The sequence below is a fragment of the Alternaria rosae genome, assembly GCF_020736505.1.
Source record: "Alternaria rosae strain MPI-PUGE-AT-0040 chromosome Unknown BKA58scaffold_1, whole genome shotgun sequence".
Lineage (NCBI taxonomy): Eukaryota > Fungi > Ascomycota > Dothideomycetes > Pleosporales > Pleosporaceae > Alternaria > Alternaria rosae.
The window spans coordinates 1614440-1632181 of record NW_025763570.1 but is presented as its reverse complement, the minus strand read 5'-3'; the positions used below and the strand labels follow the sequence as shown (position 1 = coordinate 1632181).

The following is a 17742-nucleotide window of genomic DNA, read 5'->3' as shown; positions in this document are numbered from 1 at the left end:
TATAGTATTAGGCTATACTAATAGACGCGTAATAATAGATAGAGTAGATAGTTAAGATAATAGAGAATAGCGCAATATAGCTAATATAGCTAAGCTTACTAGGTAATTACGTATAGAATATAGGTTGCTAGTAATTATATAAGTATTATATAGGTGTCTTAGGTTTTCCTAGAGGCTTTATACTAGTATAAATAGACTTACTAAGTTTTCTTTTAGTGTTACTTAATTATATAAAACTAGTATTAGTGCTAGTTAATAATCTAAAGAACTATTAGTAATATAGATTAAATATTAAGCGTGTTATAATTACGCGCATAAAATTAGTTATCTTAGTAATTATAAAATACAGCGTAAAGTTATAAAGCGCAAATCTAGGCTTACGTTAGAGATTTTTAAGTTTACTATTAGGTCTAATATAGTAACACGTTATTACGTAATTCTAAAAAAAGTATACTATAGGCTCTATCTCTTAGGTCTAGAGAGAATAGTAGAGACTATAGCTTTACGTACTACTTACTATTAAAGCTAATAAGTTTAGAAGGCTTAACCTAGAGAGTAGAGCTAGAGCCTATTTTTCTTATTAAGACTTTACTCTTAGCGCGCAGAGTCTAGTAATAGTACTTATTATTTTTATAGAGCTACTTTTTCTTCTTATACTTACTATTAAACTTTATACTTTAAGCTATAATTCTCTAAGCTAGTAAAGAAGTATTAGTATAGCTAAGAGATTAATAAAGTAAAGATCTATATAGAAAACTTTAAGAATTATAAGAGTAATTACTTATAACTATCTTTACTCTTAACTAACTCTCTAGTAGATAAGCAGCCTTAAAGAGTTAGTAATTAAGCTCTTTATTATATATAGAGAAGGTATATCTATTACGCTTACAGCCCGCCTAAGCAATAGAATCTTAATTAATAAGTTATATAGTACGCTTATAGTACTTATTGCTATTATAGCACTAAAACTTACTATATAAGTAATTACTAAAGAGAAAGTTAAGTTAGAACTATAATAGTATATTAGTAAGTAAGTTAATTAGAAGAGTAAAAAACTTACTATAAGAAAAATAGAAAAGAGGCTTAAATAGAGTAGAGGTAAGATAAGATAGCTAAAGACTTAAGCGCGCAAGAGCTTATATATAGTAAGTAAGTAAGTGAAGTAAAAGACCTAAATAAGTAGCTTAAAGAGTTAGACTTAAGACTTAATACTGTTTGTTACTATATAAAAGAATTATGTAGTATAATAGAGAAGAGAAGAATTAAAAGCGCTATTATTGTTAATAAAAGTCTCTAATTCTGGCCTAAGCGCTTTTACGTGCGCTATAATTACTAGATTACTATTAAGGTAGTAATTATAGACATAGATAGTAAACTTTACTTAAGAAAGATTAAGAAGTAGATAAGAGAACTAGATTTTACTACTTAAGAACGTAGAAATATAGAGCTATTACCTATGTTTCTTATAATTATAATCTAATTTTTAGTCTACTAAGACTAATTTTTAGCTTATTAGGCTCTAATTAAATAAATGATCTCTTACTTCTATTAGTGTTAAGGCTAGATTAGATTATAATTTAACTGTAATTAACTATACTACTCTAGGCTTTACAATCTAGGCCTTAGAAGAGTAAACTAAGCATAGTAACTATAACTAGATTAATTCAATTAGAATAGATTAATAAATCTTTCTATTCTAGAGAGTATATTAGAGTAGAAATCTATAGATTCCTACTCTAATTACCTAATTATAATAATCTAAGCTACGTAATTGCTTAGTAAGTAGATACATAGTAGAAACTTTTATTCTAAGTCCTCTCTAGTAATTATCTAATTTATACACTTATCTTTAACTAAACTAATTAGGTCTCTCTAGCTCTAATATAATTATCTATTATCTTTACCTAAAAGATATAATGTAGTATTAGATACCAAGAGGTAGTATACTAAGTACTAGCTAGCTAGTAAAATTACCTAAGATTTTAAAGCTTAGAAAAAAGCTTTTCTTTATAACTTATAATTCTTTTATTTATAAATTCTTTTTTTCTAGTATATAATAACAATTTAAACTAAGAATAATATACTAAGTTTTTAGAAATCTAATACTACTATCAAAAAGTTATATTTAATTTTTTAGTAGGTTTTTTATTACTTTACTTTTAATTAGCTAGTAGCCTACTATAGTGTCTATTTATAGAGCAATTTCTAATAACCTATTACTAAGCTTGTTTTTGTCTTTCTAAAATTTAAGAAATTTAGTTAATAGCTTTTCTAGTGCTAAAGTTATAAAGCTTTAAATATAGTAACTTTTTAGATTACTCTTTTTTCATATTACCTCTCTGTATTACTTACTATTAAGAATAGTCTTTAGTAGTTATAAACTCTAAGTAATACTCTAGAATTAAAGATTTAAATAAAGCTAGTTCTTAAGAAGCTTCAGAAGTATATAGATATCTTTTCTATATTAATAGTTAAGGTAGTAAAAAGCCTCTTAAAAGGCGCTGAGATAATAGTGTATACTTTAGTATTATTTTAATAGTATATAACTAAGCTTAAAGTAGCTAATAAAGCTACTATATAATATAAATTATATAAATGAAAGTAGATATAGTAGAAAGAGATTCTAATAGTTAGTAATAATTAGTAACTATTAAATCTAAAACAATTTAGAGCATATAGTAATAGAAAGAAAGTAAAGAAAAGAGTATATATTAAAGTAGGTAAACTATTACAAAAACGCTGTAAACGCTATAGTAAGGTAGAAAATAAATTATACACCTATAAGTAAGATATAGTAGAAGTTTCTAATTAATTTAGTCTATTATAATTTCTAATTATAGTTCTATAGAGTTCTGCACTATTATGTATAGTTATAGTTTTAGTAGAGTCTTAGCAAAAGCTAGCTACCTACTTATTCTAGCTACTCGCTTATTACCTACGTTAAGTAGGCATTCTAGATTTCTCTTTAGCTACCTGTTTAAGGATCGCCTGCATAAGATAGAAGTCGTGATTGATGTCTTCACGTCTATTGTCTGCGAGGCTGTTAGCGACGTGTAAACTTAACGATTCATCGCTGGAATCCACTAGTAACGCCTGTAGCGACGGAGGGCATAATGTTAAGCTGGTCCTCTAGCTCGTGCCTAGGAGCAGTGGAGGCGCATCGCACTCGGCGCTGTCATTAGGCCCACCGAACGTCGGCGCTCCCAGGTCGTACTGACATGCTTGTCATCCCATTGCGGTTCAGAGATAGACAGGAATCCAGTCGTTCCATCTGTACCAAGCAGCGAGAACAAAGCAAGAGTCTTAGCGTCACGCCTAGAGCACTAGGCGCGCCCCATCAGGGCGAAAGATCCTTTAGCGTTCCGCTAGACAGCCCTTCAGCTATACGACGTATTCAGAAGACCGCGGCGCAACCTCTGCGTAACCTTAGTCACGCAATGGCAGAATTGAATTATGTCACGGTCTGACGACACACAGACTCCAATCAAGCTTAAGGCGGTCTTGATTCAGGGCTACCCAATATTAATGCAAGCCGTTGTAAACCAAGAACCACTCGCCTCTGGTAGGGTGGCTATACGAGAACCAACGATACGTCGTATTTTCGTACACATCGATATACGCGCACGCGGGTAAGAGCTTCGGGACTTGGTTGCATCGGGCCACCCCACGGGGAACTACTACACGGGTAACTGAGTCGTTCTGTATTTTGCATCGGAGTTAGAAGACCTAGAGAGCTAGGTCAATGTTATGAGGTCTGAGGCTACCAAAATTTCCCCGCTTCTCAGCGCATTCGTATGGTCTCCAAAGCTGCGAAAGGCGGTTGACTTCCGAGGTCTGCTTGCAGGCATCAGTATATAAGTCAACAGCACGGCCTTGAGTGAAGGATCATCTTCCATCCCCAGACTCATCGAGAGCTCTTTCCAGACTTCCGATATCTCCTGGGCTAGCATCAAACATGCATTTTGCGACCGCCCCAAGTGCCGTTTGTCTAATGACAGCCCTGAGGCTTGTGTCAGCTGTCGATCTGCCTCTCAACACTCCACTTTGTAAGCAACTTCAAGCCGACTATCCTACATGACTGGCTAACCGGTAGCAAATGTATAGCCTGGGATGAAGCATCAGAGAAGGCCAAGAGCTTTGTGTCTCAACTCACTATGTCGGAGAAGATTGGCCTTGTAACCGGGAGTTATGGTCGCGCCCCATTTCTACCTTGTGTAGGCGCCCTCGCACCAGTCGAACGGCTTAATTACACCGGTCTATGCATGTCAGATGGCCCGAATGGTGTCAACAGAGCGGACGGCGTAAGTGTGTTTGCGTCTGGGATCACAGTGGCGGCGACGTGGGATAGACGTCTCATGTATGAACGAGGCGTGGCTCTCGGGGAAGAGTTCAGAATGAAAGGTGTTCACGTTCTGTTAGGGTATGTCAATCCCTCGGCTCTACACTTCAAGTTTCTAGACTTACATCGACGCAGACCCAGTACTGGACCTATGGGCCGCCACCCTCGAGGTGGTCGCGGTTGGGAAGGCTTTGGCCCGGATCCATATCTTTCTGGTATAGCTATGAATGAGTCCGTTACTGGTATAGAAGCAACTGGTGTTCAGACAAGCTCAAAACATTACATTGGGAACGAGCAAGAAACACAGCGCAACCCGAGTACCAAGGACGACGGAACCGTTATTGAAGCGATCTCTGCCAACATCGACGACCGGACACTCCATGAGCTCTACCTCTGGCCATTCGCCAATGCTGTCCGGGCTGGGACAGCATCAGTCATGTGCGCCTATAGTCGCCTCAACCAGACATACTCCTGTGCGAACTCAGAAAGTCTAAGGACAATTCTCAAAGATGAATTAGCTTTCCCTGGATATGTAGTCTCTGATTTTGGCGGCACGCATTCCACAGTGGAATATGCGGAAGGAGGCCTAGACATGGAAATGCCCGGAAACATCACTGCAAGTGGTTTCACATGCTACTTTGGCGACAAGCTCCTTGAGGCAGTTCAGGCCGACAAAGTATCAGAAGATCGCCTCGAAGACATGGCAAGAAGAGTCATGACGCCCTATTTCCGACTTCATCAAGACAAGGACTTTCCGATGATAGATCCTGCGACTGGGCCCACACTTCTTATTACGCAGCTTGGGCATGGATCTTCAGCGGCGGGGCTGTTCACTGAGGTCCCAGCACTAGACGTTCGCGCCGATCATGCGCGCGGCATTCGCGAGCTGGGCGCAGCCGGCACAGTGTTGCTGAAAAATGTCAATGGGACACTGCCGTTGACAAACGAAACCAGCTTCGCTCTCTTTGGGAACGGTCTCCCAGATCCAACCATTGGATCGACATTCACGCCGGCACGTTCCGAGGACTTTCCAGAGGGTTACGAAACAGGCACCCTTGACATTGGTGGCGGATCTGGCACTGTGCGACACACAAGTCTTATAAGCCCACTCGAAGCCATACGGACCAAAGTGAAAGCTCTCGGTGGCCGAGTGCAATTGCTGCTCGACAACAATGAGATTGCGGCGGGGCGGTTTACGACCATCTATCCAACACCCCAAGTCTGCTTGTTATTCTTGAAGGCCTGGGCAACGGAAGGCGCCGATAGACCGGATCTGGATCTCCAGTGGAATGCTACCATGGCTGTTGAAAGCACAGCAGCACTATGCCCAAACACTATCGTGGTGACACATGGTCCGGGCGTAGTCTTGATGCCATGGGCGGATAACGAGAATGTGACGGCCATCTTAGCTGCACACTATCCAGGCGAAGAGATTGGAAATTCAATCACTGACGTCCTTTGGGGAACCGTTGAGCCCTCCGGCCGGCTGCCCTACTCCATTCCTAAGGACGAAGCAGATGCAGGTCCTCCGATTCTAGTTTTGCCCGAGAACAACACAGATCCTAGTGCATGGACGGAAGACTTTGTAGAGGGTCAGATGATTGATTACCGGTACTTTGACGCAAACAAGGGCAAGGAACCCCTTTATGAGTTCGGTTATGGGCTTTCATACACCGAGTTCGACATGGCACCGGCCCTGAACGTTCAACTCACTGTTGAATCGTTGGACCCTCATGTTGACAAGTCCATGGGTATAGCGCCAGGAGGCATGGTCGACCTGTGGACCAGTGTAGCTGTAGTGACAGTGAACGTCACTAATACAGGTGACCGAGCAGGTTCCACTGTCCCGCAACTTTACGTATCACTTCCCCAGGACACAACGCCCCCAGGCACACCTGTCAAGGTATTGAGAGGATTCAACAAACTATATCTTCGCAAAGGCGAAACGAAACAGGCGACGTTTGAGCTCATGAGAAGGGACTTGAGCTACTGGGACGTTCAAGAGAAAGAGTGGGTTATTCCGAGAGGATCGATTACTCTCTTATCAGGATTCAGCTCCAAGGACCTGCGAACAAACACAACCATCGCAATCTAATATCTCTTTCTACGAAGACAACATGGTGTTAGATATAATAGACTCATTAGCATCATTATACTATTAACATTATCAACCTCTGTATGCTAAATGAATCAATACAGTTGCTGCTCTATTGTAGTTGCCAGAAGCTAGAATGTCTACTCGTGACGTGCGTAAATTCCATAATCGGTCCTTGGCCTCTTCTCCGGATCCTCCATGCTACTGCCATCCTCGGCAGGGCCTCGCTTGCGTTTCTCGCCCCTTTCACCGTCTGCATCGTCGCTCTTATGCCAGAAGCGATGTGTCAAGGTGTCTTTGTCTGCAATCTCGGCGTCAGTGATATCCCTCTCCTCTCTCTGCTTCTCGCTCAATCCTGTAGGGAGACACTCGAGGTCCAATGGTTCGTTGTCAAGCCGGAAGAAGACACGCTGAACAAACTTGGTTCTTGTACGCCGGCGCGAAAGGTTCTGTCGTAGAGCAGACGACGAGCTAGTGCTGCTGAATGGAAAGTAGCTTCCGAAGATGCTGTGATCTTGCTTCTCCTCCACCTCAAGCATCTGCCATCGTTCATCGTCTAGTAGCTTAACGAGCTCACCTTTACCCCAGTCTTCGTAGATGTCGTTGGGTACATTAGCGGTCAACTTCTTCAGATTCTTGAATTGGGAAGCGTAGCGAGCCCAGAAGCGCCTCCAGCCAATCATCTCGCGTTTCATGAGTGCTACCTCGGCAGGTGTAGGGCGCTTCGCTGTACGCAGCCAGCCAGAGACACCAGGAACGTCGGCGGGGTATTGGATAGTGAGTTCATCAACCATGGCCGCGATGCACGTAAGACTGAAGACAGCTTGGGTCGGAAGCAACAGTTCACGCTTGTCCTCGTTTTCGCCAACGAACGTTTTGAAGTCGCCGAAATACAGGTTACCGTCAAGACCGGACGCAGGAGACATGTTTGTGCGTTCGCCAATGGAGATGCGGATAGGGATGTTGAGGCTTCGCAAAGTTGATATCATAGTCTGTATACGAGAAAGAATATCTTGTTTCGGAAGCATTGTCCGATTGGGCTCGAGATTGGCTGGAAAGACGTCGGACATGAGGTTCTCCCATGTGAGTATGGGCTTCCAGTCGCACTTCTCAGCTAGCCACCGCAGTGCTTCCTGAACCTCTGGCTTGGAGCTAGGGTCGCTGATCGCTTGGTCGTTGTTCTGCTGCGTGGTTTGGCCAAAGTGATGTCTGCGCTGCATGACATTGACAAGATGAAACGGGTGAAGTATGATGTTTTGGAGACTGTGTATGGGCTTAATGTTGATGTTTGGATACTTTCTGGAGATGGTCTGGAGGCTCTGCAGCAGGTCCTCAAACGAAGCTCCTACGCCCTGCACGACATGATTTCCCAGCACCATGTGGTCGCGTCCGCAGGCGTCGAACGTCTTGTCGTCGAATGCCTCTTCTTCATCACGATGGTGATGCCCTTGCGTTATTCGATACGGGATAGGACCAATTACATCGCGATCGCGACGGTCCTCCATCCATGAGTATAGACCAATTTCGACGTCTTTTATTCGCGACCAGGCTGTGGCATCGGTAGAGAAAAGGGATCGGTACGGGGCGTAATCGTGTATCCTCAGCTTCGTCATGCTGTCTGGGCAGTGCTTCTGCACACCATCCACAAGACAGCAGACGCGCTGGTGGACTTCCCATTCGTTCCATGTGCTAGGCTTGCCATCAGTACTGGGAGCGTTGGTAGAGAAACATACTGAACAAAACTTACTGAAAGCCTGAGTAGCGCTCTCGTATTGCGAGCGTCTTCAGCTTGCTGCAGATTGGAAAGATGACGTTGGCGACAGAACCACCGTCACGCCTTCTTGACATGCGGAAGCCCTGCTTGAAGCGATAGTCGTTGTATGAGTAGCTGTACTCAATTCGAGAGTGCGCAGTGTAGTCGGCCCAATTGGCAACCTCAAGCTCTTCGAGGCGCCCGAACAGCTTAGGGCAAGCAGCAGCCAGCATGCTCCACGTCCACGTCTCTTCCGGGGTCCATACGAAGTCTTTGATGGCCGAAATGTCTAAGCTGGTCAGGCATGGCAAGTTTTCTTCTATCCACTTGAAGTCCTCTATACTCGCCCAGTGTGACATTGCCAACTTGTGTACGTGTCGGCGGTTCTCATCGGTGATGCTCTCCTGGAAGCTGATCCACCGTATATTACCCAGGCCTCTATACTTCCAATCGCCTAGTCTGATGTCGCGCACATCGTTGAGTTGTATGGGGTATTTGTAGAGGAGCTGATTGACGGTGACGCTGCTTGCCATGCCTTTGCATAGCCTCTTCAGGCACCACGCAGCGTCGCGGTCGAGATAGTCCATGACACACTTGAATATGTCGTCGGGGAGTTTGAGGAGCATGCTGCTCTGGCTCGCGGCAGCTTTGAACTTGGGCTGATTGAGTGCATCGGAAGCCACAGGGCTACAGTCACGACTTGAAGTGAAGTCGGGCATATCGGGCGAGAGGTAGTCAAGATCGTGCAGGCTGAAGAGATTCATCAAGTAGCGATCGTAGCTCATGGAGGAGAAACAGTGGAGGTGGGAAGAGGGGACAGAGGAGTGAGGGTAGGCTGAGGCGCAGTATATGTACCCTAGAAGGGAGTTGCGCGCTTAGGCAACTGACTGTTCACGTAAGTGAGCGAGTGACTGGGTGAGTGATCTGGTAATGCGCATTTGTGTGCAAAGTCATGTATGGGAGTATTGCGAATGCCAGAGCACAGTTGTGGAAGGCGCGATGGTGTGGCTGGCAGGCGGTGCGCGTAGCGGCGATGCGGAGAGGGCGCGGAAGTGCGGCGCCGCCAAGACACGCGTTGTTCTCTTTCTTTCGCGCTCCGACGACTTTCTGCCTGCGCGAACTGTCGCAACATCACCACCCGCCGCAGACTCACTCACGCGCCGAACCTACGCGCATTCCCACCATGGCCGACGCCCAGGTCTTCGAAGAGACGTTCACCGTCACCTCCATCAACAATGAGAAATACGATCGCGTTTCCCGCATCTTCGGCACCTCGACCGATAGCCAAATCACCATGTCGCTCGACATCAACCACGAACTGTTCCCGGTCGAAGCTGGTCAGACCTTGAGCTTGGTACTGGCAACGACATTGGCGCTGGACGGCAGTGCCAAGGGCGACAACGATTCCATGTGGAGGAGTGTCGGCAAGCAGGGTGTTACAACACTGGCCGACATGTACGACTACGTGTGCTATGGGAAAAACTACCGCATGGAGGGTGGTGACGGAGACATCATGTGAGTGAAGCTCGCGCGGGAGCCTTTTTCGCAGCGGGTGCTGACGGCAACGCAGAAAGTATTTTGCCAGCTTCGGGGGGCTGCTTCTGTACATGGAGGGCCCTCATAGGAAGCTCAGCGGCCTCAAGATCGACGACATTTATATGCTCATCAAGCACTCATAGTACTAGTGCCTGCGCCTCCACCACGAGTCAAGGGAAGCAAGCATAGAATAGGCGTTTGGTAGCATTGTCTTGGTATTGGTATCATCTGGTCTAAAAGTTTCGGCACGGCGTCTGTATACCCCCAAAGGACTTGATAGATTTACTTGTCGCTCTTGCGCGGGAATATCACGTTTCTGTTCTCTTCTTCACAGTGTAGGGAACTCTAGCTTCCTGTGCAGTCGACTCACAATTTCAATGTAGTCGCGCTCATTCTCTGTCGTCAGAATACCGTGGCGTACCAGAAAGTCGAGCACCACCAACGCGCAGTTCGGCTTGAACTCGCCCTTCCTCATCCCTTCTTGCACCTCCTCCACACTCCACAAGTAAAACTCTTCGACCTCGTCATCGCCTGGCTTCGGGATTGCGTTTTCGGGGAGCTCGAGATCGTAGACATATTGAACTTCGGGCTGCATCAGGTTCGTCTCTCCTCCAGCCCTCTCGTCTCGGATATACCAGTATGTGACTGTGCCGCACGCCTTCGCATTCGCCCGTACGAACTCTTCATCAAGCGAAGCTTCCTCTCCACATTCCCTCACGAGGCTCTCAAACGGCGACTCACCTGATGCGATGCCGCCTGCGACCGCATTATCAAGCATGCCTCCGTACGTTTGCTTTGTTCGGGCCCTTCTCGGCGTCCAGATCTTTAAGTCCCCGTCTTTCCTTGTAAATGCCGTAAGATGCACACCATAGGTAACGACGCCAAACAGGCAACTAGCACTCCTTTCCACATTGAACAACAGCTCCTTCCCCAGCCCATACACAGCATACAGTTCATTCCGCCACTTGTCCAACACTTTGAAGTGGCCTGTCTGTCGCATAGCCAACAGCGTGGTTTCTACCACTTTCGATCGCTCGTCTGCGTTGGATCCGGCTGCAAGGTGAAGAATGCGAGCATCGTCATCGATTTCCCAGCCAGGCACTCCGCGGAAAACCTCGACGACTGATGGGAGCATATAACCCAGCGCATAGTTGTGGCCTGAGACGCGCAATTGGTAATACGTATTGATGGACGCGACGTATGTTTCTGAGTTGACGTCGGGATACGGGAAGCCGTCGCATTGGTTTATGAGATCGAGGTTCGTGAGAGACATTGTGTATAAGTGAGGAGGGTGTGTATTTTGGGTATGTCAGTGAAAGTGCTGCGCCAGCTGGGTGTTTATGAGCTGCGTCACACGCTTACCCACACAAGCTTGGGTGGGGGCGGGGTCTCGAAACAGCAACAACCATGTTGAGCTTCGTCCGTGCCTCCGAACGTTCTTTCCATGGACAGACGAGGTGGATTATGCAGATGATCCGGCAAATTTGGCAGTTACGATTCAATACACGTGTCACCTGCGAAGGCTCTCAAGCGTGCCGTGCTCGTATAGTGCTGCCCGAAGCTAGCAAGTGCACAAATTCTACGTCATGTTGCATCGGCTTTCTCCAATAACCCTCAGGACTCAACCTCGCCGTCAACACTCGATTAGGTTCTGATAAATAATGGAGGCCCAAACTTCCAAGGTCGTTCTTATCGTGCCCAAACAGCATGTCAAGACTGTGAAGTCTTCCCTGGAGCGGGCCGGACAACTTGACCGGAGCAGCAAGATCGTACCTGACTTGGATAGCGAGAGAGTACCAAGTGCAGTTGAGAGTTCGACTGGTTCGAGGCAAGGAGCTGATTTATCAAACTCATTCCAATCTGAAGCAAGCACTATGGCATCACCAGGAGAAGCCTCCCAGGCATCTTCAAATCTCACACAGCAATCACGCTTTCCAAGGCTACATTTCGACGTGATCAGCGGCGAATATGTCGACCACTCATTATTACAAGATAGATCTCAGCATGGAGACCAGACAGCCGGAGATCAGCTCTCGAGCCTGGCAGCTGAGGCGCCTGGTGACCGCGACAGTCGTATTACATTTCCCACCCTGCAGTTCGACGTGGTTAGAGGAGAGTATATCGAGCCTTCCACGATGATTACGGAAGGCGAAAAGGCTACGGAGTCTGTTCAACAACGCATGCGTATTCCCACCAATATTCCGTACACTACGAAAATGGACGGCTCAAACGAGATCTTGGACGCGGACGATTTGATGTTCAGGATAACAGAAGATCTCGCACTGGAAGAGCTTTCCAAAGACATATATATCTCCCATCACGTCCCGAGCCCGGCAGTATCCCTGCACGCAGCTCACAGAAGTCCTGTTCATAAGGCTTTAGAAACCGCGCTCGCCTTGTTCCTGGATCTTGCATCTTTATCAAGCAAGCTTACAGTCGAAGTACTTGTTACAGCGTTCCCGGATGGATATTCAATATACAAGCCCATGCTTCTTCTTCCGCACAACGCCTTATCTTCCGCACCGTGGCGAACTCTCATCGCCATCTATCCAGTAGACTCAGACAGCATGAAAGCGGTATGGCGGGATGTTGCAGGATCAGTGGGTGCGACACATATCGCCATCAATGCGCCTATACCGATATCCACATCTTCGACATCAGTGTCAGCGATCGCTGCGACTGGCAAAGAAAACGTACTACGTAGCCCAGCTAATCTCACACCTCTATACGGCAATTTCGGTCCTGCACCGACACCGCAAACCATAACCTCACCATCAGAAACAGACTTTGATGACGCTCTATGGGTGACTGCACGCCAAAACGGCATTTGGCAAACTTGGGCACCGCTCTACACGATGTTTAGCCGTGGCAATGTCAATGAGAAAGCAAGGATCTTGAATCTTCCTTCAGTGAACGATCTGGATGTTGCATCAACAGCCGTCGATCTTTACGCTGGAATCGGCTACTTTGCTTTCTCGTACAAGAAGAGTGGAGACGGCCGGCATGCAGGCGTCAAGCAAGTTGCATGCTGGGAGATAAATCTGTGGAGTGTTGAAGGACTACGGAGAGGAGCAGAGATGAATGGTTGGACCTGCCGAGTACTCAAAGGCACAGACATAGCACGAATTCGTGGAACTTCCGCAGTGGACGATCCCTACTTCCACCAAGCTGATCTTCTGGTCTTTCAGACAAGCAATGAGAGTGCTGAGACGGACTACGCGTTGCTTCCATTGCCTAAGCCACCTGTTCGGCATGTCAATCTTGGCTTGCTACCTTCCTCCAAGCTCTCCTGGGATGTTGCGGTTGCGATGCTTGACAAGCAGCTTGGAGGGTGGATCCATGTGCATGAGAATGTTAGCGTCAAAGACGTCGAGACGAAGCGAGAAACTATAGAAGAAGACTTTCGGAGCTTGGTGGGCAGGGACAATGCCATAACGGAAAGGAAGGTCCAGGTGGAGCATGTGGAGAGAGTGAAGATGTACGCACCGGGTGTTGTGCACTGTGTGTTTGATGTCATGATTGGAGGCGGTACCTAACATACTTTGAGCATCCGTCTATTGTCAATACCGCGGTATGGCTGCCAATATATAGAGCTAGACATGAGCTAAACCAAGAGACTACTTAAGACCTGGATATACACCACACGGCTCTAAATCTCACCGAGTCTTACTTGTATACTAGCATGGCATGTGGATTTCTCGCACTTCACTAATTGAAACAATGCTAAGAGATCTGATCATTCTATTGATGGTATCATTGGTCCCACACCTTGTGTATGCTATCACCTCAGCAGTACATCATATCAAAGCAAGAATCCACCCTAGATGCCGAAAGCAAAGGTCGCAACCTCGCTGTGAGAGTATTCCAACGCCCGCTAAAACGCAGCAAAGACCATAACGCAAAGGTCCAAAGGATATAATACATGGATAGCAAAATGTGAAATGGCCACGATAAAAAGAAAAGCGGGTCCATACTCTATTACCGCGTTCATTCGACCTCTGTCAACCACCTTCGAATTCCCTCCTTCAGGGAAGAGTCGTTCTCAGTTCTTGGATGAGTGGTCTGCGTCATCTTTGTCTGACCACCTTCCTTAGAAGGCTGTCTACCTCCGCGCTCAGTGGCTACGTCTTTGACGACAACCTCCAACGCTTCGAACAGCACACTCTTACAGTCAACATGCGGCACTTCGACGTGTGGAACCGCATCTGACTCCGCTCGTGTATCGCACCGACCCCTTCTGCTACTTGATCGAGAAGACTGAGCAGAGTTGACACGAGTCACCTCTCCAGACTGTGCCAGTACACGATCCACACCATCGATCAGTGTAGAATCGAAGTCCATGATGTCTTCAGTAACGAACTTCTCGGCGAGGTGGACTTCAGTCATCATTGGTACAGCGGTGCCTGAAGTATACGGGTTGCCGTAACGCGAGTGGCCGGGTGTCAAACCAGTAACGCCTGGTGTCATGGCCGAGGACTGGTACGTAGGTGTGGGGATCAGTTTGACAAGGCGTCGTAAGCTGATGCGCTTGATCGAAAAGGAACTTGTGTCAGCAATAAGAGCGGAGCATATATCCATCCAACGTTCAAGTGGACCAGACTCCAGGCTCGGGGTAGTCACTGTGCTCAAAGGTGTGGGCTCCGCGCTCATTGCTCGCTTGATGTCTCGTTCAAGCTCGCGATATGGTTTGATAGCCTGAACAGCGAAGTCAGGATGGAATTGACTCAGCCACCCAGCCACGTTGACGGGCTGTTCTGGCTCTCCGTGAGGCGTTGATAGAACTGATGACTCGCCAAAGCTAGAGCCCGGTTGACTCGAAGCTGACCCAAATCCTCCCATCAGTGGAGATTGTAGAGGGGAGTCGAAGTCGGGGAGCGGGAGGTCGACGTCAATAACGCCATCCTTTTCATTGACTGACAATTTCAAGTGGCTTTCAAAAGTCTTCTGGCGCTCTGGAATCGGCCTCGCCGCGGATGCAGGGATACCGGAACAGCCACCGTTGGAGTAAACACTGAGAGAGTCTTTCTCGCCAGAGTCGGGTGGAAGGGGAGATTCGACAGCATCGCTCTCGAAGACACGGTCCATAGAGAGCTCTTGCACCATGTGCTCAAGCTGCGAGCGAGGACGCTCTTGTCCACGAAAACCGACGCCATCATCGGTCGTTTGGAAGTACTCACTTTGATCGGTCGAGGACGAGCGACGGCCGCTCCAAAAGTTCATGAAGCCACTCCAGCGACTAGTGTTGCTGGAGTCGTTGCTAGCAAGGCTGGTTTGACCTGTACCGCTCCTTTGTAGGGTGCTGATCAAGTTCGTTGACGCCAGGCTATCACTGCTTTCAGGTCTCATGTCAGGCATGTTGCCAGACGACTTTGTTCTAGGGAAGGTGAAGTGAGCGACAGGCATCGCATCTTGTGGGGTGGCTGTTGAGGTGGTGACAGTGCTGCCTGTTGTCACTGGGCCTTCTGACATTGATGGGACGACGAGAGTAGTTCGGACTGAATGTGCAGAGGAACGTCGAGAGTGGCCGAGCGGTCGTACAGGTTCTGATGTCTCAATCAAGGCCGATTCGGAACGCTCGTCTACAGCCTGCGTAGGCGGCTGAAGCGTGCTCTGGGATTTCGGGGGCTGCAAAAGGATATTTGACATGCTCTGCTTACCCCTTGGTCCTCGTTTTATCTGTCGCCTCAGCGATGGCTGCCTCGAGGGCGGCATGTTGGTCGGAGGCGACTGTGAGTAAGCACGCAGGGACGCCGAAGTGCCAGGGCGTGCGTAAGTGCTATCGCCCATGGCAGACGCGTTGGGGGGTAAGAAAGCAGCCAGTAGAAAAATGAGTCTCCGAGCAGCCATCTTATCTGGGGATACGATGACGGTGCGGCTTGGAATGGTCAGATTCTCTCCAGCAGTTGCTTTCTGTAGTTCGCGATGACGCTTGCGGTGCCACCTGGGGCCCAGGACGTTGAGCCATTCGGTGTGGTTACCGAGGAAAGCGGTCAGCAAGTTGAAGAAGAAGAAGTTTTGTTCTCGTCGACCTGCCCAGCGACCAAGCCATCTGGCCTCCTCGCGCCACACACCCCACTTGCCTTGACCTGTCATTACACGGGGGATTCTCATGCCGCTCACGACACGGTTCCCGGTCAGCTCCGCCGCGTCTCGTATCTCTTTGTCCATCATGAGGGCATTGGGCGGCAAACGTAGGGCTCTTCGACTGGCCTGCAGAGAGGAGTCTCGAAGACTTGTCCGTGAAGGCTGGTTTCTCTGGTGGTGGGCTACGGGTGTGGCCATGCCATCCGGTGATTTCGGCGCCTTGAATTGAGCCAATATGCGCTCCTGAACCACGTGTTGGAGGCTGCTTAACGCGCGCATGATGACGTCCCAGTGCTGGCCTACGACATCAACGCGGTCATCGACGTCACTACACAGCGACGAAGATAGGAGGGATTCAACGCCCAGGTTAGAGTCGATGAAGGCCCATCCTGCGCGACGATCCGAGTCCAGGGACGAACCAAGAGAGTCCTGTCCAGGGGCAGAGGTAGAGAGGTGCACAGGAGTCCTGGTATTGGCACTCCGGGACGAAGGTCTTATGCTCGGGGACGTGTTCGATATGGGAAGGTGAAGGATAATGGTAATGGCATACATGGGGCTCTTTCGCACGTGGGACGGGTATGGCGGCTTGGGGGCACCTGGCTTGATAGTCGTGGACGGAAAAGGGAAGCCATTGCCTTTTGGCAGTGAGCTCTGCGGCGTCGGTGTGCGGTCTTCGTGATGCTCGTCCGGTATGGTGACAGAGAACATGCGTGTGATGAAGATGGTCCGTCGCTTGGGCTCTTTCGGTATGCTTTCGGACGAGTCGGCGCGGGGCATGTCGGTTGGGAGGTTGGCGGGAGTGAAAGATTTGGCGAGATGGCTTCTGCGGCGGAGGCCCTCGGCGCGGCCCAGAGAGCTTGTAGCATCCTGTACGCTGGTGCCCAGTATGGAGGCATCGGCGGGCTTGGTGTCGAGGGGCACAATGTGGATCTTGTTGGAGTTGCCGCGGTAGTTCATGGCGAGGTTGCCGAACATGCAGTCGAGGCAGATGTTGGCCAGGTCGGTCGACTCCTTGGCCCGCGCCTGGGCTTTGGCCTGGACCTGGGCGTGCTCGTCGATGTTGGGCATGGAGGAGATGGAGCTGCCGCGGGTGCGTATGCGCGTGAAGCCGGCGACCGTGGGCGAGCGCGGCGGCGCTGTGGGCTCCGTGACGAGCGAGGAGCGGCGGGCATGCAGTCCGCCAAACGTCGGCCCTGCCGTGCCCGCAGCGCGCGCGCGTGTCGTGGGCGAGGTGGGCGGGTCGGCGCGCGGCGGGGCAGGCTTGGAGTCGAACAGAATGGCCTTGGGCATGGCGGGCGTCTCATCCTGGGCGATGATGATGCGGCAGTCGCGCGGGTAGTCGAGGTCGATCTCCGGCAGAGGCCCGTCGTGGGCGCTGCCGGGCGTCAGGGGCGCGGCGTGGAGGGGATACGGCTGGCCCTCGGGGTGGTAGAGAGTGCTGGTCTCGGGGTACAGCAGATGGCGCGTGTGGCTCTCCTCCGTCGCCGAGTCGAGCACCGTCGGCGGCGGCGCGTGGGCGGCGCTGGAGCCTTTGCGGCTGCTGAAGAGGTGTCCGATCATGTCGAGAGGGCGCATTCCGCCATGGAAGCGCGCCCGTCGTCTTAGCAGTGGGCGGGCGAGGTGTCGTGGGTGTGGCGGGCTCGAGCAGTGCGGCGTGCTGGTTGACCCATGGCAGTCTGCTTCTCTAGTAACTCTACTGCACTGCTACACTCGACGCGGGGCAATGGACGAGGGGTGCTACGACTACGACAACAAAGAGAAGCGTGTCGCGTGGGCCGTGTTAGTGAGGGGAGCGCGCGTAGCCTAGTGGATTGCTGCCGGTGCTTAGTTATAGAAGGGCGGTGAGCACCGTGGGAGAGGATTCTCGACTATCGTGCACATCACTGCTGCAAGTCACCCCCTCCACCATGGCTCCACCCAAGAATTCTCGACATC

The 17742-nt window shown here is 48.9% G+C and overlaps 6 protein-coding genes across 6 annotated transcripts; 3 read left to right on the top strand and 3 right to left on the bottom strand.

The window, feature by feature from the left end:
* Positions 1-3955: 3955 nt before the first annotated feature.
* BKA58DRAFT_416004 (glycoside hydrolase superfamily) lies at positions 3956-6458 on the top strand (the record flags this gene model as incomplete). Its single annotated transcript, XM_046172577.1, has 3 exons — positions 3956-4046; positions 4105-4420; positions 4475-6458. 3 exons carry the CDS (start codon positions 3956-3958, stop codon positions 6432-6434), a joined length of 2367 nt encoding a protein of 788 aa, XP_046030802.1. The 3' UTR covers positions 6435-6458.
* A 1-nt stretch (position 6459) lies between these two features.
* On the bottom strand, positions 6460-9259 carry BKA58DRAFT_350395 (uncharacterized protein). The gene is made up of 2 exons (XM_046168517.1): positions 8182-9259; positions 6460-8123 (listed from the first exon to the last, which is right to left on the bottom strand). Exons 1-2 carry the CDS (start codon positions 8970-8972, stop codon positions 6575-6577), a joined length of 2340 nt encoding a protein of 779 aa, XP_046030801.1. The 5' UTR covers positions 8973-9259; the 3' UTR covers positions 6460-6574.
* A 111-nt stretch (positions 9260-9370) lies between these two features.
* BKA58DRAFT_433690 (DNA-directed RNA polymerases I) lies at positions 9371-9866 on the top strand (the record flags this gene model as incomplete). Its single annotated transcript, XM_046173209.1, has 2 exons — positions 9371-9702; positions 9758-9866. The coding sequence occupies 2 exons, from the start codon at positions 9371-9373 to the stop codon at positions 9864-9866; spliced, it is 441 nt and encodes a 146-aa protein (XP_046030800.1).
* Positions 9867-9923: 57 nt separating this feature from the next.
* BKA58DRAFT_10294 (thiamine pyrophosphokinase) lies at positions 9924-11190 on the bottom strand. Its single transcript, XM_046163769.1, has one exon. It carries the CDS (start codon positions 10994-10996, stop codon positions 10052-10054), a length of 945 nt encoding a protein of 314 aa, XP_046030799.1. The 5' UTR covers positions 10997-11190; the 3' UTR covers positions 9924-10051.
* Positions 11173-13445, top strand: BKA58DRAFT_372401 (S-adenosyl-L-methionine-dependent methyltransferase). Its single transcript, XM_046169126.1, has one exon. The coding sequence runs from the start codon at positions 11385-11387 to the stop codon at positions 13257-13259; it is 1875 nt and encodes a 624-aa protein (XP_046030798.1). The 5' UTR covers positions 11173-11384; the 3' UTR covers positions 13260-13445.
* Positions 13446-13484: 39 nt separating this feature from the next.
* On the bottom strand, positions 13485-17665 carry BKA58DRAFT_10292 (folliculin-interacting protein N-terminus-domain-containing protein). The gene has a single exon (XM_046163768.1). It carries the CDS (start codon positions 17380-17382, stop codon positions 13711-13713), a length of 3672 nt encoding a protein of 1223 aa, XP_046030797.1. The 5' UTR covers positions 17383-17665; the 3' UTR covers positions 13485-13710.
* Between the last annotated feature and the right edge of the window lie 77 nt (positions 17666-17742).